The 22868-nt window shown below is 40.4% G+C and overlaps 1 protein-coding gene across 26 annotated transcripts in view; it reads left to right on the top strand.

Moving 5' to 3' along the window:
- KDM4C (lysine demethylase 4C) overlaps positions 1-17535 on the top strand; it is a 292096-nt gene extending 274561 nt beyond the window's left edge. For 11 of the 26 annotated variants that reach the window (XM_087742704.1, XM_087742693.1, XM_087742690.1 and 8 more), the window contains 3 exons: positions 3414-3533; positions 7460-7552; positions 12049-13051. In XM_087742704.1, the coding sequence (XP_087598830.1) occupies positions 3414-3533; positions 7460-7552; positions 12049-12225 (390 nt within the window). In that variant the 3' untranslated portion in view covers positions 12226-13051. The other 15 variants (XM_087742685.1, XM_087742683.1, XM_087742687.1 and 12 more) reach the window with 8 other exon arrangements.
- Positions 17536-22868: the final 5333 nt, after the last annotated feature.

Below are 22868 nucleotides of genomic sequence, written 5' to 3'. Positions count from 1 at the left end.
TTTCACAGTTCCTGGATTCAAATGCATGCTTCAGGTGCAGATTTCCTCCCTTTTTTTTCTTAGTGTGGCTCTACCTTTGTTCCTAGTCTGTGTCAGCCATCAGCACCCTGCCACTGCAGCTGGATTTGCTACTTGCAAGTGTCCAGGCTTAATGAACCAAAGTATTATTCAACCTCTGTGGTAAGAACAAAGGAATATCAGAAGAGAAAAATAGCAAAAATGTCTACTTTATCTGTAGTGCTGTACACAAGAATTCCTTAGTGACAGCATAGGAGACAAACCCAGTATGTCAACATATTTTTCCAACATCTATTGTGAATGGCTTGCTTGCTTTTTTAGTTCAATGCACATAATGAACCCCAAAATGAATGTTTCTAAAACCAGAAAATGCCACCTGTAATAAACAAGAAAAGTTTAAGAATTATGGTTACTTACAGGTATTTTCTTACAAAGAAAATTTTGAATGGCTGTAAACCTAGCATTGATGAGACCGTATCTGGAGTGCTGTGTCTAATTATGGGCTCACCTGTACAAGAAGGATGTGGACATACAGGAGCAAATCCAGTGAAAGGATATGAAGGCGATGAAGGGACTGGAGCATCTGTCATATGAGGGGAGGCTGACAGAGCTGGGACGGTTCAGCCTAAAGAACAGTAGACTCAGGGGACTCTTATCCAAGTGTGTGGATACCTGATGGGGGAAGTACAGAAGGTGCAGCCACACACTTCTCAGTGGTGCAGAGTGACAGGATGGAAGACAATGGGTACCATTTGAAATACAGGAAATTCTTTAACATGGAAATTTTCTTCACTTAAGAACAGACTTTCTTACTGTGAGGACTGTTGAATGCTGGACTAGTTGCCCAGGGAGGCAGTGAAGTGTTCATCCTTGGAGAAGAACATGTCCCTAAGCAACCTTCTGTAGCTGACCATGCTTGGACCTGGGGCTCTGGAATGTGAAACTGAACACTTAAATGAATAGGCTTTTCAGTACAAATAGACATGATTTTGTCCATTTGTATGAAGAAGAAAATATACTATGTAATTGCATGGGAAATGTACATGGTTTACAAGCCGAATGTAGGTTGAGCCCACACTGTATGTTATTTACAGCTGGTGTATGGGAATGTTGAAGGATTACCATATATTGATCTCTGACTTTTCATTATATGACTGAGAAAAGTGAGGCTGCATTTTTGCAATTTTGTCAGCCTAAGAAATAGGTTTAATAATTCCACAGAATAAAATGGTGAGACTTATTTTTGCAGTAAAAAAGAATCTCTAAAATGGTTATGTAATATAAAAATAAAAGGTAGGAATTCAGGTAGAAATTAGCAAAAACTATTTAGTATAGGTTTCCCAAACATTGTTCTGTAGACTAAGACATTGTGGTGATACATGAAGAATGGCATTGTTATTTGTCTAGTTATTTGCATGAGAACTCTAATTTTCCGTATGACCAATTCCATTAGCTATCCTAGAGAAGCTGGGAGGTTTTTTTTCTTGTGCAAGGTGCAAAGGGAGCAATTCATGCTGGGCTTTTGTTCTTGGAAAATTAATGTTTGGCTTGACAATGTTGATAGATTGTTTGTTTTCAGGGAATGTGCTATCTTCCATGGTGCATTTTAAAGTTTGATTCAAGACACTTAGTGAAGAATCCTTTTTGCACTTTAGCAATAAATAGTTAGAGGAAGAAGTGTGATAATGACAATAACCATCTTGACAGTCACCACTGAGGATAGAGTACTAAAAATATAGTCTGATTTAATTTATAGTCAGAGCTATGATAGTATTTAGCAATCCCTGTCCCCCGAGAAGTCATAATTATTCCACTGTTGGAAAGTCGGTAGCAGCCACCCTTTTGCCCTGCCTCTCCTGGAAATACTGGGAAGGGTAATACAGTAGTGTCACCTACTACCGCAAATATATGGTGAAATTGAAAGGCTATATCTTTCTGTGTCTGTCACAGCAACCTTTGCCAGGCAAACATGCAGGGCATATTTTAGAGCTGTCCCCTTGGCATAGCACCTGAGAGATGACAGAGACAGTATTGTCATGCAGGAAAGTGTGTTTCTGTGAAAATCCAGCTTTTCACATCTTTTCTTATGTGTTGAGTCAAATTCATGGATTAAGATACATGTGATTAAAAATAGCTTATAAAGCCTGGATTTGGCTAGCATGATATTATAAAAAGATAACCTCCCAGTAAGGATCACTGTGGTGCATTTTTCGTGCCACATTTTGAGTTCTTTGTCATGACGATTGTTGGCCCCTGTTGGAAGTGAACTGCTGAACACAAAAATACAATATTTTTGTAAATTATTCTGTGTAAATCTGAGACTTTGAAAACAGTAATAGTATTGCAGCAACCTGAGATAATACCAGGTCCTGCAGGACCTTGTCACTGAGTCCTTGTACCTGAGTCCTTCACTGTATCTTTTCTCTTCCCAGTCTAGACCTCTTAGCAGTGAGGTCAGGTAACATGGTCACTGAGTAGGTCCCCTCACACCTAGGAGAATACCACTAAATTACCGCTAATTTACATGACAAGACTTGTGATGTAGTCGGTATGAAGTATAGATGCCTTTGTTGGGGTGAGTATTTGGCAAAGAGCTTCCAAAGAATTGATGAGCACAGACCTGACATGATGATTTTCTGGTCCTTCGTGTATTTCCTCATTTTGACAGCTGTTATTACGGTTGTGTGGTCAGTGTGCACTGCAAATTTAGGTCATACTGAGCCATATGGAAACCATAACAAGGATTTGTTGCAACTAGCGTAAACTGTGCTGGTCTGACAAGCTCAACAAAGTCAGGCAGAAAATTTGGCCAAAACACAGGAAAAAAACTGCTTCATATCTTCTGGGGAAAAAAAAAAAATCCCACCTAATTATTCTTTGTAAGCATTTGGATTTTTTCAGTGTTTCTCCATCAGCTAAGCAAAGAACTCATTGGCATTCTCACCATTTATAGTTTGATCCATCAGGGTATGTTTCAGTAAGCAAAGTTAGCATATAGAAAAAATGTGTTGTGGTTAACAAAACATGAGTTACTTGAATATGTAAAAGAGAAAGTGTTACACATAGTGCAATTGCACTTTAGTGATCTTTATTTTCAGTGCGTGACGGAAATTAATTTTGTGGGAAATGTATCACAGTTGCTGATAGCTATCTGATTTATGCATATGTTGCCTTGCCAATGCAGCATCAAGCTGTAAAGAGAGTGTTTCTTTGGTCAGTATTTCATTTTCATAAAGGCTAAAAGTATCTTCTGTTAGCCCATTAGCAGGATTATAAAACTTGAAACACACATAGTAATAAATCTCCTCCAATTACCAAGTTGTAAAAAGCAGCTTACTGGTAATTTCAGTGTAGTGGCTCACTCATTGATTTGAGAATCCGTCCTTTGTAAATAGAGCAGAGATTGCCTAAGGCTGGGCCCACCTGCAGAGGGAGAGGTTGTCCAAGTGAAATGGCCTGATGGAAAACTGTATGGTGCAAAGTATCTGGGAACAAACACAGCTCATATGTATCAGGTGAGTGTCTGTATTTCTTACCATGTGCTTGTTTTTCAGATGTCTTTATTGCAAATTGCTCATTTGGCTCTAGCATTGGAGTGGCCAGATGCACCTTCAAAGCTGAAGAAGGCTGGAGTGTGGACTCTTATTGTAACTGCTAATGCATGTAAACTAATAAATAAAGCTGTCTAAACCATTAACAAGTGCTGTGCACTCTTAGGGAGCTGAGGTTTCACCTGCTCTTATAAAATCAAGAAAATGGCTTATTTAATAAGAACTCAGGTGAACAGGTGGAACATTAAGATTGAAAGATAACATTTGTTATTTTCTCCAGGTTATTTACTTTTATTTGTTGTCAGGTAATTATAAAATTAATGATATAAAATTAAGTATTGGTGTGTGACTAAAATGAACCTTAGGCATTTCATAAAAGGATGTAAGGGAGGACAGTAAAAAGAAGAGTGTAAATAGCCCCACTTTCATTTGTCTGAGGCACTTTTGAATTAATTAACACATAATCTAAGGAGCATTTTATCCTCAGCAACGGCAAAAGGGAACTGAACACTGCAGGCAAGGCTAAAAAGCTGACTTCTGATTTCAGAGACACAATAATTGTGTTTTTATGTGCTTGCCTTTGAGAAAAATCAGTCAGCAGCTTTGAGTACCCAAGTGAATGGTAGAAACTGCAATAAAACAATTACAGTAATAATAGCACTTCTGAAAGAATGAGAATATAGGTACATTTCATTTATATATATATAATCATTTTCACTTATGTAACTCTATTCATCTGAGGGCCTCACATTACTTTACAAAAATGGCAAATTTACTATTATATCTGTAGATAAATTAAGACACAGGGAGGCTAAATGACTTGCTGCGTTGACCTTCTCACTTTGCCAATGACTTGCAATCGAACTCAAGTCCTCAAATGCCTCATCCCTTGAGCTAGTCTCTAAATCTTACCTCTTCCCTTATATTTAGCAGCTGTATTATATTGTGAAGGTGAAAAGTTCTTTACAAAATATAAAGATTATTGTTCTATAGTAACATTAATCTTCAAATAATTTAATCTTCTGAACAGCTGGTCTTCTGAGGAATACTGTGAGGTGGATTAGATGAATGTTGTTATCTTTCATATTTGAAAGAATCTGACATAGTCAAAACAAACTTCTTTGTCTTATTTTGGACCTCTGGGACAACATGATGAAACCAGTTTTGTTTAAGGAAAATGGATTAGCATACAGAGGTTTGGTAAGGTTTGGAGTTCCTCAGCATAACAATTGAGGGAGATTACTGTAAACTGCCTTGTAACAACCCCTATCATGGGGGAAATAGCAAAAATTAAAGATTAGAGGGAGATCAGATTGCACTACGTAGCATTTTGGAGACAAACAAGTATTTCAATCTGTACTGTAGGATGGGAGAGGAGGCTGCCACAACATGGCCACAGGTTACAGAAAGTCTGTGACATGGAGGGTGCAAGGCTAACTTCAAGACACGTTAGTAGTTCTTCCTCTAGTCTTTCTACATAGCCGGTCTGAAAGCTCTCAGGACCCATGCATACGCACACTCCATTCTTCTTCTGCATTGTGAGATGTCTGCTGCACCTTTGAGATTCTCTTACCAAGTCTTTTGTGTGATCTCTTAGATGGTACGACGAAAGGAGAGACTGAAAAGGATTCTCTGAAATGAGTATTATGATCTAATAAGGCAAATCTGTTTTACTTGGATAAATCTGAATTTCCTTCATATTCATGAGACAATTGTACCGAATGTGACAGTACTTGTGCATGAAGGAGCTATGACACAATGCACCAGAATTTGTGTCACCCAGTTTCACATTTGCCACCCAGTATCCTACACCATACCTAAGCAGAGCTGTATATGCCAAATGAAGCAGGTGTTCAAGTGAAATTGTTAATGCAATCTACTTTTGATTTCTTGATCATTTTTGATATTGACGTTCACTATTTATTTTTCAGTTTCATTTGAGAATATTAAATTATCCATTCACTCTATTAATTGCTTTCTAACAATTTCAGGTGGCCCTTTAATTTATGATGTCCTGATAAAAGAAAATCTCATGGAGAGAATAACATACAACACAGACACAGTACAGCAGCAGAAGTCCAAATAAAATAACTTGCTGGATAAAATTGACAATTTGAAATGTAGTATCTGCAGTCTGAATTAAATTGGAGCTATTAGAGATGGTGGGTTTATATTTTGCGTGAATCATGATACTACTGAAAGTCTTAGAGGAGCTCTTGTTGTGTTTGCCTTTAACTAGGCAAATTTATTTCCAGTGTGGTATGCTGAATTATAGCTGAAGAACTTCCAGTTACTCTTCACTGTAAATGTTCAATATATTTCATACTGCAAGCATGCCAGATTCTGTGGTATGAAGCAGTTGCCTCCTGCTGCACACTACTAGTAAAAACAAAAAAAAATTGCCCATTCAAGAGGTGATTTTCTGATCGCATGGAGCTGTCAGAGTTCATTTTCTGACCAGTTCTTTCACCAGTGATGCAAAAAATATTATTACCAACTGTATTACGCAAAAACATATTAACAAATATACTGTGCAGTAAGGAGCAGGAATAGCAGAAAGGCTCCTGCATCCTGGTGAAAAATACCTAAATTGACATAATTTTATTAAACAAACTTAAGCCAAATTGACCTTTAAGTTCCTCTAACATAGTACTAACAGACTAGGTTTATGAGGTTAGTAACAGGAACACAGAGGAGCAAGGATGACTTTTGTGACTTTGTTATCCATCTGTGCTCTGTAGATTTTAAATGCATTCCAGATTTGCGCATCCCTGTTAATTGCTGTTAAAAAAATTGCTTTTAAAGAAGTTCATAGTTCATAGATCTGTACCCTGGCTTTTGAGAATGGATATACTATATCAGATTTTTCAGCTGTTCATAATTAATCTGACATACTCAGTCATGGCAAGGTTTTAATTTGGACCTACAAAACTCAGTCTATTTACAAGCTCAAGTGCATGATTTTTCAGTTTTATGTATAATAATACTTTTGATAAGTTAAGGTTTTCCTATGTTTGTATTTGGGCTTATTCTTCCAGCCTAAGATCGTTGTTGTTATTCACATGGTCTTATTAAGTCACCTAAGGCTGTGGAATGGGACTTCTTTTAATTTTATACCAAACTTTAGAGTATCATTTCTGTGGGAACTAAAACGGCAGTCATAGGTAATAGCTGAAATTCACAATTGTTAGATGAAGTATTAAAAAAAAAAATCTGCAGCTACTGAAAAAGCTTAAATGCTTCAAAGCCTCAGCATTTTAACATTCCCCACACCTAGTTACATTTCCTTTCTCATTTTCTGCTAACGGGGTTCATGTTGGATTAAATCTAAACCCAAGCATGATAAAGCTTTTCATCTTCTGAACAGAGCATTTTAAAGAAATTCCATCAGATTCAATAAAATTCTGTTAACTGGTATTTCCTTAGTTGTCACTCATACTTTCTTTCTTTTGACATGGTCTTCCTCAACCTTGAAGCACAGGATGTAAAAATTAATTTTTTATTTATTAGAAGCAAGTAAAAAAAATGAGAGGCAAATAAAAATGACATGAAGACATTTTAATATGTCACTCCTACAAAATAATGTTGTCTGTGTTGTTACTGCTCAGCATTCCTAATCTAATAAATTTTTCTTTATTATATATGTGTCAGTGTTGATTTTGAAGTCTCTTTGCTTAGATTTTATTTTCAACTTATGAACATGTTGCATTTCCTAAGAAATAACATTTTTTATGTTTTATGCTAATTTTACCTTCCTAAAATAGATAGCAAAATATTTCTATATAAATCTGCTGTGTTTGCATGTATATTTTTGTCTGGAGACATTCCCAGAAACTTCCTGTGAGAGTTAAATTATGATTTTATTTTTAAATACCCATTTTTTCAATTAGGTTGAGTTTGAAGATGGTTCTCAAATAGTAATGAAGAGAGAAGAGATCTATACACTAGATGAAGAGCTTCCTAAGAGAGTAAAAGCACGTTTTGTGAGTATTTGCTGATGATAACTTTATAGTATATATATATGCTCAAAATGCCAACAACACTATCCTTGACTTTATTCTGGATTTTCAGTTTAAATTGAACAAATGTTTTGTGAAGCCGGTACTAATATGACTGGCTAAATCAGCATAACAATTAACACAAGTGTCCATTAGCTAGTGAGAATGGTTAGTTGTTCTTCCAGTACAGGCAAATGCTGTTGTCAAACATAATTCTTTTCTCCTAAAAGGGACAACTTCTAGGAGTTGTCAGATCATCAGTTATCAAGTTAGTAAATATTTAAATTGACAGACATTCTGTTCTTTCAGTATGCTTATAATGTATATACTTTTTAAAAAACTTTCCAAGTTCTCAGAGCTTTGTGATTTTAAAAGCATTGAATTTAATAAAAATGCAATTAACTTGTTGTAAGAAACAAAGTACCTGATCAGAACTCATTAATGTCATTGGCAGGACGCATCAGAATTTCACTAGTCTTTGGTTTAAAACCAAATTTTTTAAGTTTCCTGCAGTTTCAAACAATATCCACTACCTAGTTGTTTATGTGTATGCCATGTGGAAAAGCGTTGAGGTTCATAAAGAGCATAACACTAAAAGGTCGAAAAGGGAGAGTTCTGCCATACATTTGTTGGAGGAGACAAGATGACTGCTGTTACCTGTCTTTGTCATTAATGCTAAATGTTGTGCAGTTCAATCCATTACCAAGTCTACTCAGAAGAGCACCATGTTTTTCTCATGTCCATGTTCTATTTTAAAGCTGTTTGTTGAAAACTGCTTTGCAAGTTAAACGTTAAGCTTTCTTAACGTGACACCAGTTTATAGTATATTTTTCATTGCTGCAGGGAGGTGGGCTCATACACAATACCTGTTCACACATCTATTATGTGACATTAATTACGCAGGGAGAAGATTAGAAAGGCGAAGGCCCAGCTAGAACTAAACTGGCCACCGCCATTAAAGATAACAAAAAATGTTTTTACAAATATATCAGTGACAAAAGGAGGGCCAGGGAGAATCTCCATCCTTTGTTGGATGCAGAGGAAAACATTGCCATGAAGGATGAGGAGAAGGCTGAGGTACTTAATGCTTTCTTTGCCTTAGTCTTTAATAGTCAGACTGGTCATCCTCGGGGTTTTCAGGCCCCTGAGCTGGGAGATGGAGATAGGATGCAGAATGAAGCCCCAGTTGTCGAAGAGGTGGCTGTCACTGACCTGCTCCTCCACCTGGATGCTCACAAGTCCATGGGGGCAGACGGGATCCACCTGAGGATACTGAGGAAGCTGGCAGAGGAGCTGGCCAAGCCACTCTCCATTATTTATCAGCAGTCCTGGTCAACCGGGGAGGTCCCAGATGACTGGAAGTTAGCAAATGAGACGCCCATCTACAAGAAGGGTCAGAAGGAGGATCCAGGGAACTACAGGCCTGTCAGCCTGACCTGGGTGCCGGGAAAGGTCATGGAGCAGATCATCTTCAGTGCCATTACGCGGCACATGTGGGACAACTGGGGATCAGGCTCAGACAGCATGGGTTTATGAAAGGGAGGTCCTGTTTCACTAACCTGGTCTCCTTCTATGACAAGGTGACCCGCTTAGTGGATGAGGGGAAGGCTGTGCCTGTAGTCTACTTGGACTTTAGTAAGGCCTTTGACACTGTCTCCCACAGCATTGTCCTGGAGAAGTTGGCTGCTCACGGCTTGGATAAGTGCACTGTGTGCTGTGTTAAAAACTGGCTGGATGGCCGAGCCCAGAGAGTGGTGGTGAATGGAGTCAAATCCAGTTGGCGGCTGGTCATGAGTGGTGTTCCTCAGGGCCCAGTGTTGGGGCTGGTCCTGTTCAATATCTTCATTGACGGTCTGGATGAGGCGATTGAGTGCACCCTCAGTGAGTATGCAGATGACACCAAGATGGGTGGAAGTGTCGATCTGCTGGAGGGCAGGAAGGCCCTGCAGAAGGACCTGGACAGGCTGGATCGTTGGGTCGAGGCCAGCTGTATGAGGTTCAACAAGGCTCAGTGCCGGGTCCTGCACTTGGGTCACAACAACCCCATGCAACGACACAGGCTTGGGGAGAAGTGGCCGGAGAGCTGCCTGGCGGAAAAGGACCTGGGGGTGTTGGTTGACAGCTGCCTGAACATGAGCCAGCAGTGTGCTCAGGTGGCCAAGAAGGCCAATGGCATCCTGGCTTGTATAGGAATAGCGTGGCCAGCAGGACCAGGGAGGTGATAGTGCCCTTGTATTTGGCACTGGTGAGGCCGCACCTCGAGTACTGTGTTCAGTTTTGGGCCCCTCATTACAAGAAACACATTGAGGTGCTGGAGCGTGTCCAAAGAAGGGCAATGAAGTTGGTGAAGGGTCTGGAGCACAAGTCTTATGAGAAGTGGCTGAGGGATCTGGGGTTGTTTAGTCTGGAGAAGAGGAGGCTGAGCAGTGACCTTGTTGCTGTCTACAACTTGCTGAAAGGAAGTTGTAGCAAGGTGGGGGTCGGTCTCTTCTCCAAAGTAATAAGCGATAGGACGAGAGGAAATGGCCTCAAGCTGCACCAGGGGAAGTTTAGGTTAGATACTGGGAAAAACTTCTTCACCGAAAGGGTAGTCAAGCATTGGAACAGGCTGCCGAGGGAAGTGATTGAGTCTCCATCCCTGGAGGTATTTAAAAGACGGGTAGACGTGGTGCTCGAGGACATGGTTTAGTGGTGGACTTGGCAGTGATAGGTGAACAGTTGGACTCGACGATCTTAATGGTCTTTTCCAACCTTAACGATTCTATGATTCTAATTAGCTGATTCTTGAAAGTTGGTGCAAGGAGTTGTAGAGGAATGATGTGTAGAGTTGATTCTTCAGGCATATGTTAGCTTATATAAGTTTGGTGGACTAACATAGCATTACATGTCGAGGTAGCTGAAGAAGGTTTCAGTCTGACTTTCCTTTTCAGTGCTTCTTGCCACATGTAGCTGCCATCATTGTTATTATCATCATTCCTTTCATCCAATTCTCAGCAGTGAAGCCCAACATGGATGCTGTATATTTCACAAGCTAGGAGTGTGTCAACGGAAAGGATTGGCATCATGTATGAAAGGGGTGGTAAAGCTGGGAAAGGAAGAGAGATGGAGAAATACGAGGCTGACAGCCTGCTGAGGGAGTGTTCACTGGCAGGATGCCCTGTTTTACTGAAGAAATAGAGTAAGATTAGGACAGCTCTTTCTAATGGGAGGTGCAGTGCTCAAATATTCTTGGCTAAGACACCTTTTTGTCAATGTATTTGAGATAAGTGCACACATCTTTCAGTGTCCTGACCATCTAGGGTTAAGATAGATGTCTTGGAAAATGTTAAATGAACCATCTGGTTATATTCAATGGGGTTTTTCATTATACTCGGAAAGCATTCCATTACCATTTTTTGTTTTAGAGACCATGCGTAAAAAGCATTTATAATTAACAGCATGTTCTGTAGAATGTAAACTGTTGCATTTCACTAAGGATAACAATACATACGTAGTTGGGTTTATGCTACTCTTTTTAAAATGGAGTTTTTATAGGTCAATATTTTTTTTTTGTATTTGACACCATTTACTTCATAGGGGAGTTAAGTATAGGTTAAAAACATTTAATTTGGTCAACTAAATAAAACAAACCACAGCCTGTGCTCAGACTTTTGCATGATTTTCTACTATTGCCTAAAATTCTATAAATATGTAGCTTAGTCCTCAAGGTATGCCCAACACCTCTTTCACCACCTCCTCATGCTGAAGACAGTGCAAGTTAAAGACAACCTATGATATTGCTTTGGTCCCTTGAAATAAATGACACCAATTTCTTGTAAATGATGCTTTTCCTAATCCTGGGAATTTTACCATGACTCCAGTCATGAAAGTTGGTCCAAAAATTTCTGCCACTTCTTTCTGCCAAATGCCTTGCTGTTTGCTGTCCCGCTGCTTTGTTTCAGTTGATTCCCAACTGGTTTAAGTTTGCTGACAAATGACCAAACTTGTGACTCAGATTCTTTGCAAATTAGGCAGTGTGCAGGTTTCTTTTCAGAGGTCCATGCCGTAGTACCTTGCACTTAAAACTTTTCTGAATAACAAAAAGTGGTGGATAATACTTGATACTGCTAGAATCAAACCTGTTCAACAATTGCGTTACTTCCGTGTTGCTGTTTTTCACCTTGAATTAAGAGTGATTATGTGACCTCTGGATAAAATCAAAACTAACAACTGGTGTTAGTCACATGTTTCTAAGGAAAAAGACAAAACAGACCTAGAGAATTAAATGACGAGTAGTACATGCAAAATATGGAAAAGTAATTTGTTATTATTATTAATATTTAGACATTTTCCTGAAAACGGTTGTAGCTGCATAATCAGTAACGTAGCTAGCTTCATATGATCTAGTGAAATATATGTGTGTTTCCATGTAACTTGTCTAAAATATGTCAGAATATGATGGCCTGTATGAAGCTGTATGTGTAATTAATGTCTGGTTTTAGTCTACAGCCTCTGACATGAGATTTGAAGACACATTTTATGGAGCAGATATTATCTTGGGAGAGAAGAAGAGGCAGAGAGTATTGAGTTCCCGCTTTAGGAATGAATATGTGGATGATCCAGGATACCGCACCTTCTTAAAAAGCTCATTCCAGAAGAAATGTCAGAAGGGGCTATAAAAGAACAAAGAGAGAGAGAGAGGGATGTTGATTAAAAAGCATGCAGCACTACTTGCAATTGGTTTTGGTTTAATTGAATGCTCGATTTTACAATGAACTAATCCATACACCAGCCTTGTATGCTGAAGTACTTGAGTTCTGGTTTCTTCAGTTAATGTATTAAAGATTTTGTGATGTTTTGCATTATGAAATTAAGGGGGAAACCAAGTAAGAGTAAGAGGAATTACACAGTGATAGGCTGAAGAAAACTTCCAGTCCTGCTTGCATTGAAATAAGTGGTAGAATTCCCTTTCAATTATGAGAGAAGATTCCCATTCAGAAGAGGAGACATTTTAGTAAACAGATAATTTCAGTGGCTCATTTCTTTCTGTGGACAGGAAAGGATGTTAAGTTCAATAATAACAGTTTTTATAAAACATTTTTAAAACAAATACAAATATATACAGTATTAAGACAAAAAAAGCTGTACTTACTTTGTACAGTGCTTTTACATTTTTATGTCACTACTGCTTTCAGTAGGGTTTGATGCGGTCTCAACTGTTGACTTAGATATTTTTGGCTTTTAAGATAGATATCTTCAGCGCAGAAAGGGTGTTTTGTATATTTAAAGAGTATGATTTTGGCAGTTATTTTTAAACATGTTTTTCATAAGGTCTATTAAAAATAGCTATTTGTAAAATATAATTTTCTTTAATTATGTGTACGAAAAATTAGAGTTTAAATATATATGCTTAACAGCCTAGTTTTGAATGAATATATTATGGTCTTCCTTTTAAAATAATATTCTATCAATGTAATAATGTTTTAAAATAAACAAACAAATAAATACTGTCCTTTTACTTGCAGCAAGTTGTCTGTTGATGTAATTGTCAATCCTATTATTTTATACCTATAGGAATCAAGAAACTTCACTATATGCAGTATGCATGGAGTTTCTTGAACACAAGAGAATATACACACAGACACTCATATGGCTTGGTATTAAAATGTGAACTTGATAAATACTGTACTTTCATTTCTTGTCCTTCTATTTCCCTTCAGTCTTTGGGATCTTGACCTTTTTGGATGTTTCACAGAAAGCAGAAAGTCTGAATTTGTCTGAACACTTGGGAATGTGAAACTAGAAAAGAGCTTTATGAAAATGACATCATCCATTTCTTGTAAATTGGACGTTCAGCAGGATTTCTGACTGTCTGCCACAGGAAAAAGAGCCCTCTCAAAATCCAATTTAAATCTGAGCACTGCTGTTTCTACGGTTCTGCTTGCAAAAATGCCTGAATATATGGACCCAAAGAATTTTTCATGACAAGCCCAGTCCTTTATATGCTGAGGCACACAGATCTTTGTTTCACTGTAGCCCTTGCATGATTATTCTTATTTTTTCAAGTGGACAATGAAATCTTATCATTTACTATGTGACACCTCAATTGACAATTTAATTTTTCTGTGTTACATTAATTATCTTTTCTTGTACCATGAAATCACTCAGAATCCCTTTAGTTTAAGAAATTGCTTAGCTGTGACTATTGGAATGCATTTCTAATTGACAACACTTTCTCTAGTAGTAGTGGGTTGTGGTGGGTACTGTCTGGCATATTTCAGAGTATCAGAGCTCTTTCTGGTATTGTAAAGGAAAAATAAAAACTAATGATACATTTGCAAAATTCAAGATTGCTGCTGCCTTCTACAGTTAAATGCAGCTGATACGTAATTATTGATGCTTAGTTTCAAAATACTGCTCTAGGATAAGAGTGCTTTTATGATCCACCATGAAGGTTCAAAACAACTATGACATTATTAATTGGTTAAATACATATAAATATATTTTGTAATTAAATTGACAATGCTATGCAGTACTACAGAGACTAGAAATCAAATGTGTGTTCTTTGCCTGAATCTGGTATGACCTCTTATGACACCTTGAGTAAACTGCCTGATCTCTATAAAATGGATCCAGCATCTTTCTATCCAAGTTCCTTGAAATTTGCTGATCAAAGAGCTGCAAAAATTTTTTAAAACATTCATGCAAAAAACATCTGTTGGCTTGTTTCTGCTACCTTTCAGCAGAAAAATAATCTTTACTTTGGAAGTTCTGGAAGGCTTTGAAATGATTTCTGACCTTTGCAAGGTGCTATAAAATACCTGCTATGTAAATGAAAAGCACAGTCATTGTCATGAGCGCAGTTTCATGCCTCCTGTCTCAAGACCTCGTGGCCCTTGCAACCTGGACTGGCTAAACAACTGGCTTAGAAAGAGCTTTCCTGTTCCTTTGCAACTCCTGAAAAGCCACATTTTTTAGTTCCACATGAGGTATGGATATGTACCTTTCAGTTACGTGAGACAGCAGATTCACATGCAGTGCCTGGTGTGCCATGCGCTGAGAAACCAGGAGCTTGCCACTACCTGAATTGGGTAGGTGGACACCAAAACAGGGTTGTTTGCTGTCTGTGTAACCAGTTATCAATAGCCAAATTCTCACTCCAGTAAAACCTTTACGTGTTTGTCGTGGTTTAACCCCAGCTGGCAAGCAGGCACCACACAGCCAGTCGCTTACTCCCCCCTCGGTGGGATAGGGGAGAGAATTGGAAAGGTAAAAGGGAGAAAGCTCATGGGTTGAGATAAAGACTGTTTAATAGGTAAAGCACAGTTTAATAGTCACGAGCACAAGCAAAGCAAAGCAAGGAATTCATTCACTACTTCCCATAGGCAGGCAGGTGTTCAGCCATCCCCAGGAAAGCAGGGCTCCATCACGCGTAACGGTTACTCGGGAAGACAAACGGCATCCCACTGAACGTCCCCCCCTTCCTTCTTCTTCCCCCAGCTTATATACTGAGCATGACGTCGTATGGTACGGAATAGCCCTTTGGCCAGTCTGGGTCAGCTGTCCTGGCTGTGCTCCCTCCCAGCTTCTTGTGCGTCTGGCAGAGCAGGGGAAGCAGAGAAGTCCTTGAGTTAGTGTAAGCACTACTTAACAACTACTTAGCAGCAACTTAGCACTACTTAGCACTATTTAGCAAAAACCAAAACATCAGTGTGTTAGCAACATTATTCTTATCCTAAATCCAAAACACAGCACTATACCAGCTACTAGGGAGAAAATTATCCCAGCTGAAACCAGGATGGTGTTATTTTTGTCCTGATAGAGACGGATATGTCTTTTCTGCTGAAAAAGCATGTTGGTATTCATGACCGTTGCACTTACAGTGTCTGGGAAGAGTGAAGTAGGTAGGAAGAGTGAAGTGTTACCTTTAACGATGGGCTAACTGAATCAGTGATGGTTTTCCTAGGATAAAAAAAAAAAACAAAAACCCAAACCAAAACAAAACACCAAACAAAACCAAAAAACTCTGGAAAGGAGGAACCATGCAAAGTAATTGTTTTGCACATTCAGAAATCCTGAAGGCCATGCATGTGCTTGTGACTGTACACACACAAAGTAGTGGTTTGACCAGGATACATTAATTTTTTTTTTTCAGGATATTCATACTCATCTGATGAAAAATATCAAGGAAGAGTCTGAAGTACTTGAATTTACGCTGGCTTGTGAAGTAGAACGCTTTAACATTACGACTATGATTTCCACAGCTATAGTTAAGGTCTGATAAAATCAAATTACTAGAATTAGATAAAAATTAGATTACTTCTCTTGAATCCTATTTGCTCTTGTATTACTGTAGTAAAGCAATTTTGTTGTTGGTTAATAGGAGCTCTACAATATATTGTGTTGTGCTACAGTGGTTAAAAATTTTCAATTAAAAGGAGTAATAGATAAATTCCTGCAAAATATTTTTGCTTTGAAGCTTGTTTATACTTTCCAGCTGTGATGGAAATGAACAGCAATTTTTTGTAACAGAGAAGTTAATATGATACCCTGAGACTTACAAGCAAAATATAGCAGGATAAAAGCTGCCACTATTTCTGCAGTTCCACCCTTTCTGATGTGAGATGTTCACCAGTGTAGAAGACATAATAGGAAAAATTACTGATAAGCTAAATACTGCTTGAGTGATCATCTGGCTAAATGAGAAATAGTTGTATTTGCTACCTGTTCTGCTTGATTTAGCCATCTTTATTTACTGGCACAATCACAACTGTTAACTTTGATAATAGATGAGGGCAAAATGATAATTTCAGTTGCTCTTATGAAATGCTGCTTTTTCTTCAGTCTCTAAATTTTGTAGTGGTATTTCTGTTTCTTGTTAACTAACTGAAGTATTTCATGCCAGTGTCCAATAGCATGTTAGCAGGAGAGAAAGCATATATATGGTGGGCAAGAGGAATCTTTCCTGCACATATGCACAAAAGGCATATCCATATTTTTTAAAAATTGCAGAACCATCTGATAAATTTATCACACACCTTTGAACTTCAAAAGCCATCTCTGAGGCTTCTAGTCTTGAATTCCAAATGCCTTAGATGATAGGATTTTTCTCTGACACATCGAGCAAAAAGAAAATTAGTAATGATATGGTAGGGCATAAAGGTTTTACTGGAGTCCATCTGAGCTGTTGTGTATACTGTCTACTTGGTTATGGCTTCACTCTTACTATCAGACTGAATTGTCCTGCAACCATGCTGCTGAGATGTTATTCTCAATACTTTAATATATTATTTCTTCTATATCTGGATTTGTAGGCAGAGCTGGTAGATGCCTGTTTTGAATTACTAAAAACTTTGGCAATTTAGATATCTTACAGTTGAAATGTTTCTGTGTCCGTTTGTGCCTGAGAAAAAGTCAGGGAACTCTACTTTAAGCAGTTTGCTCATTTGGAATAGGAGGATTTGAAAGGGTTAAAGCCAAGATAGACAAAGCCACTGCATCAAAATGCCTCCTGAAAGAATTAAAGCCTAGGGGCAAGGAGGATATTTTAAATATCTTAGTCACTTAACTAAGCAAAAGAAAGGCCTTTGTGGTTTAGGGAGTAGTTAGAATGGTTGTAAGATAAGGAGGCTCCGGGATAATTCCATCTCAGACAACTGGGCCTTGGGAGAACAAATGCACAGAAGAAAGTTGCAAGGGGATGACAACAGCAGCCTTGAAGAACATGGTCCCAGAACTAAAGCAAAGGTCAGTCAGCGAACACAGTGAAGACGACTATGAGCCTTCATCTGAAGACCGCCAAAGACCACTTAAAGACCACCAAGGAAGACGACTGTGCATGTGGATCAGACATTTGCATATGTTAATAAGTTCCAGGAAATCTCATGTTTATGTCAATGATTTCTCGGAAATTCTGTAAATATGTAGGACTTTATAGTATATAATCTCTGAAAGTCTACCAAATCGGTGGAGCACTTATGGTGGAGAATCCCCAGTGCTGCCCAGCGCTGCAATAAAGGATACCTGCTTAATAGTAACTTTGTTGCTATTGCGTTTCATTTCAGGGACTCTCTGAATATTCCTTTTCCCCCTCGGGGAGATTCGGACCATGAGAAGCATCCGTGAATTTTTGTATCAGGTTAAGGAAAAAAATCTTCATTCTTTCCATCCTGAAGTTTCCCAGCTGTTTGTTTGAGAACTTCTGTGGTTCCTTTATACAGTGGAACAGGGAGTTGCTGGTAGATGGGGGAAAGGATGACTCCCTTTAAGTATCAAATGTAGGTTTGTTAGTGTTTCTATTGATGAGCTGTCATTTTACTGAGCTATCGTAAACTGAGCTGTCTGTGGATGGGGCTCTGAAGTAATCATAAATTATAGAATCATAGAATCGCTTAGGTTGGAAAAGACCTTTAAGATCATCAAGTCCAACCATTAACCTAGCATTGCCAAGTCCACCACTAAATTCTGTCCCTAAGTGCCACATCTACATGTCTTTTAAATACCTCCAGGGATGGGGACTCAACTGCTTCCCTGGGCAGCCTGTTCCAGTGTCTGACTACCCTTTCAGTGATGAAATTTTTCCTAATATCTAATCTAAACTTCCCCTGGCGCAGCTTGAGGCCATTTCCTCTCGTCCTATTGCTTGTTATTTGGGAGAAGAGGCTGACCCCACCTCGCTACAACCTCCTTTCAGGTAGTTGTAGAGAGTGATAAGGTTTCCCCTGAACCTCCTTTTCTCCAGACTAAACAACCCCAGTTCCCTCAGCTGTGTCTCACCAGACTTGTGCTCTAGATCCTTTGCCAGTTTCGTTGCCTTTCTTTGGACACGCCGCAGCATCTCAAGGTCCTTCTGTAGTGAGGGACCCAAAACTGAACACAGTACTTGAGGTGTGGCCTCACCAGTGCCAAGTACAGGGGGACGATCACTTCCCTATTCCTGCTAGCCACACTATTTCTCATACAAGCCAGGATGCTCTTGGCCTTCTTGGCCACCTGGGCTCACTGCTGGCTCATATTCAGCTGGCTGTTGGCCAACACCCCCAGGTCCTTTTCTGCCGGGCAGCTCTCTAGCCTTCTCTTCCCCAAGCTTGCATCACAGAATCATAGAATCATAGAATACCAGGTTGGAAGGGACCTCAAGGATCATCTGGTCCAACCCTTCTAGCACAGTCTAGATGAGATGGCCCAGCACCATGTCCAGCTGAGTCTTAAATGTGTTCAGCATAGTGGAGTCAACCACTTCCCTGGGGAGATTATTCCAATGATTGCCTGTTCTCATTGTGAAAAATTTACCTCTTGTGTCCAATCGGAATCTCCCTGGGAGTAACTTGTACCCATTACCCCTTGTCCTCACCATGTGACACCTTGTGAAAAGGGATTCTCCATCTTCTTTGTAGCTCCCCTTTAAGTACTGGTACACCGTGATGAGATCACCTCTAAGCTTCCTTTTCTCAAGGCTGAACAAACCCAGCTCTCTCAGCTTATCCTCATACGGCAGGCTTCCCAGAGCCTTGATCATCTTGGTGGCCCTTCTCTGGACCCCCTCCAGCCTGTCCACATCTTTTTTGTATAACGGGGACCAGAACTGTACACAGTATTCCAGGTGTGGCGTGACAAGTGCTGAGTAGAGAGGGGTAATGACTTCTTTATCTCTGCTGGTGATGCTCTTTTTGATGCAACCCAGCATCCTATTGGCCGCCTTGGCCGCAGCAGCACACTGTTCACTCACGTTGAGCTTCGTGTTCACCAGGACCCCCAGGTCCCTTTCCACGGAGCTGCTCTCTAGCCAGGTGGATCCCAGTCTGAGCTGCACTCCCAGATTATGTTTTCCCAGGTGCAAGACCTTACACTTGTCTTTGTTAAACTTCATGAGGTTCTTGTTAAGCCCACTCTTCCAGCCTATCCAGATCTTCCTGCAGGGTGGCTCTCCCTTCCAGAGTGTCTGCTTCCCCACTCAAGTTGGTGTCATCTGCGAACTTCATCAGGCTACACTTGATCCCGTTATCCAGATCACTTATGAAGATATTGAATAGCGTTGGGCCCAATATCGATCCCTGGGGGAACCCCACTTGTGATGGGTTGCCAGTTTGAAAAAGAGCCATTTACCACCACCCTTTGGGTGCGGCCTGTCAGCCAATTCCTCACCCACTGCACAGACCACTTGTCCAGGCCATAATGCATCAGTTGCTCCAGGAGGAGGCCGTGGGGAACCATATCGAAGGCCTTGGAGAAGTCCAAGTAGACAACGTCGACTGCTCGCCCCATGTCAACCGAGCAGGTCACTTTATCATAGAAGGCCACCAGATTTGTCAGGCAAGATCTGCCCTTGGTGAAGCCATGTTGGCTTTTCCCGATCACATGCTTCATTTGACTCATGATGGCCCCCAGGAGGATCCATTCCATGGCTTTCCCGGGGATTGAAGTAAGACTGATGGGCCTATAATTATCTTGTAGATAGGGGTAACATTGGCCTTCCTCCAGTCCTCTGGGACATCTCCCGATCTCCACAACTTCTCGAAGATTATGGAAAGTGGCCCCAGAATGACATCAGCCAGCTCTCTCAACACCCTCAGGTGGATGGCGTCAGGGCCCATCGATTTGTAGGGGTCAAGCCCCTGTACTAATTCACATACTAACTCCTTCTTCACTGATGGTGGGTCTACGTTTGGATCCTCCTGGATTTTCATTCCCAACACCTGGGATCCAACAGTGTTGGTAAAGACAGAAGTGAAGAAGGTGTTGAGAACCTCTGCCTTTTCAGCACTGTTGGTGACTGATTCACCTCTACTGTTTAACAGTGGGCCTATGTTTTCCTTCTGTTTCTGCTTGCAATTTACATACCGGAAGAACCCTTTCTTGTTATTTTTGACGTCTCTGGCCAGTTCCAATTCAAGTTGAGCTTTTGCATTTCTAACTGCATCTCTGCACACTCTGGCAATGCCCTTGTAGTTCTCAATGGATAATCTTCCACTTCTCCATCTCTGGTACGCATCTCTCTTGGTTTTAAGCAGACTCAGGAGTTCATGGTTGAGCCAAGGGGGCCTCTTGCTCCGCTTACTTCCCTTTCTTTTATAGGCGATTGTCGTGGTTTAACCCCAGCCGGCAACTAAGCACCACGCAGCCGCTCGCTCACTCCCCCACCAGTGGGACGGGGGAGAGGATCGGAAGAGCAAAAGGGGAAAGCTCGTGGGTTGAGATAAGAACAGTTTAATAACTAAAGTAAAATAAAAATAGAACAGTAGTAATAATAACAACAACAACAACAACAAGAAGTAATAATAGTACAATAGTAATACAAAGGAAGCGATATACTCTACAATGGCTCACCACCTGCCAACCGATGCCCAGCCTGTCCCCCAAGCAGCGATCATTGCCCCTCCCCCGGCTAACTCCCCCGGTTTATGTACTGAGCATGACATCACATGGTATGGAATAGCCCCTTGGCCAGTCTGGGTCAGCTGTCCTGGCTGTGCCCCCTCCCAGCTTCTTGTGCACCCGGCAGAGCATGGGCAGCTGAAAAGTCCTTGACCACTGTGAGCGCCACTTAGCAGCTACTTAGCAAGAACAAAACATCAGTGTATCATCGACATTGTTCTCACCCTAAACCCAAAGCACAGCCCCATACCGGCTACCAAGAAGAAAATTAACTCTATCCCAGCTGAAACCAGGACAGGGATAAACTGGTTTTATGCTTCCAAGAGAGCATTCTTGAAGAACTCCCAGCATTCGCTAGCTCCTTTATCCTCCATGGAAGCTTCCCACGGAATCCCTCCTGACTGAGCTCTGAGCGAGCTGAAGTTTGCTCTTCTAAAATCTAGAACCCTTGTCTTGGTGCTAACCTTCAGCATGCGCAGCCCGATCCTGAGCTCCACAATATTGTGATCACTGCAGCCAAGGTTGTTTACTAACCAAGATATTACAAAGAAGGTTTTCTTGGTTTGTGAATAGCAGGTCCAGCACTGCCTCCCTCCTAGTTGGCACATCTAACATTTGTAAGAGGAAACAGTCCTCTATGCATTCCAGGAACTTGATGGATGACATGCAAACTGCTGTATTGTTCTTCCAGCAAATGTCTGGATAGTTGAAGTCACCCATGAGAACCAGGTTCTGTTGGTCAGAAGCTTGCCTTAGTGTCCCAAATATTGCTTCATCAGCTTTATCATTGTGATTTGGGGGTCGGCAGCAGATGCCCACTGTAAGGTCCTGCTTGGAGACGACCCCTCTGATTTTAACCCAGAGGCATTCAATAGAGCACTCACAATCACCGTAGTTGACTTCTGTACATTCGAGGTTTTCCTTAATATAGAGTGCGACTCCTCCACCTCTTTTTCCCTGCCTGTCTTTGCAAAACAGCCTATAACCGTCCATCACGATTCCCCAGTCATGTGAGTTGTAGTGTTGCCTGGGCTTGTTGTGACCCAAGTGCAGGACCCGGCACTTAGCCTTGTTGAACCTCATACAATGGGCCTTGGAAGAGCCTGTACCAGTTGCAGTGCTTGTCGCACCCCAGGTCCCTTCTGTGGTGATGGAGGGGACTGTCCACACGTTGCCACCGCAGTCAACTCAGCACTGACCTTGCCAGGCTTGCAAACTGGGAGGGTCTTCTTTTTTTCACTCCAGCTACTTAAATGAGGACAGACTTAGGCTCCCCTTGGTTCTCAATGCACTGCTAATGTTGCTGCAGTAGTACAGAAAGGCAGGAGAAAAAAATCCTACTTCAGTACAAAGGTGTAAAAAGTTGAAGGCAGATGGAGAGAACTCATAGAGCTGGAAGGGGAAGAAATAGGAGGACCAGATTCTGAAAAAGAGATTTTGTTCACAGTCTTCTACAGAACCCAGGATGCCTGAGGCTCAAATTTCTTCTGGTATAAGCAAATGGCTGTGAAATGTACCAGCAAATTACTGACAGGTTGGCTTTAGGAACAGCTATTCCTGATGCCAATTACTGCATGAACTCAAGGAGCAGCCATCTTTGTTCTCCTGAGGATCTGATCCTGCTGTACAGATTGAAAATCAGTTTCATGTGATGAGTTTTAAAATTTTTTTTACTTTCTTTTTTTTTTTTTTCAGATTGGTCACTAGAAAAAGCAGTTTGTGTGTTTGTGTGCATTTAAATTTTTATGCTAGTGTTAAGATTGCAAACTGAGGTATACAGGCAATGCCAGAATTTTCCGAGAAGAAACATAATGCTTGAAGTTTCCTCATATGTTCCTTACATATATAGTCACTAGAGGAACTGAGGGAAAGAATCACCATAATGACTCTCTGGGATGGGCAGAAGTTAAAGCAAGGAAGACTAGACATGAGGCACTGCATTCCCAAA

This window comes from Nipponia nippon, unplaced genomic scaffold, assembly GCF_047370975.1.
Source record: "Nipponia nippon isolate SJK-2023a ecotype South Korea unplaced genomic scaffold, ASM4737097v1 scaffold_8, whole genome shotgun sequence".
Classification (NCBI taxonomy): domain Eukaryota; kingdom Metazoa; phylum Chordata; class Aves; order Pelecaniformes; family Threskiornithidae; genus Nipponia; species Nipponia nippon.
Note: the sequence above shows the minus strand (reverse complement) of the source record. Positions and strands in the feature narration are given on the sequence as shown.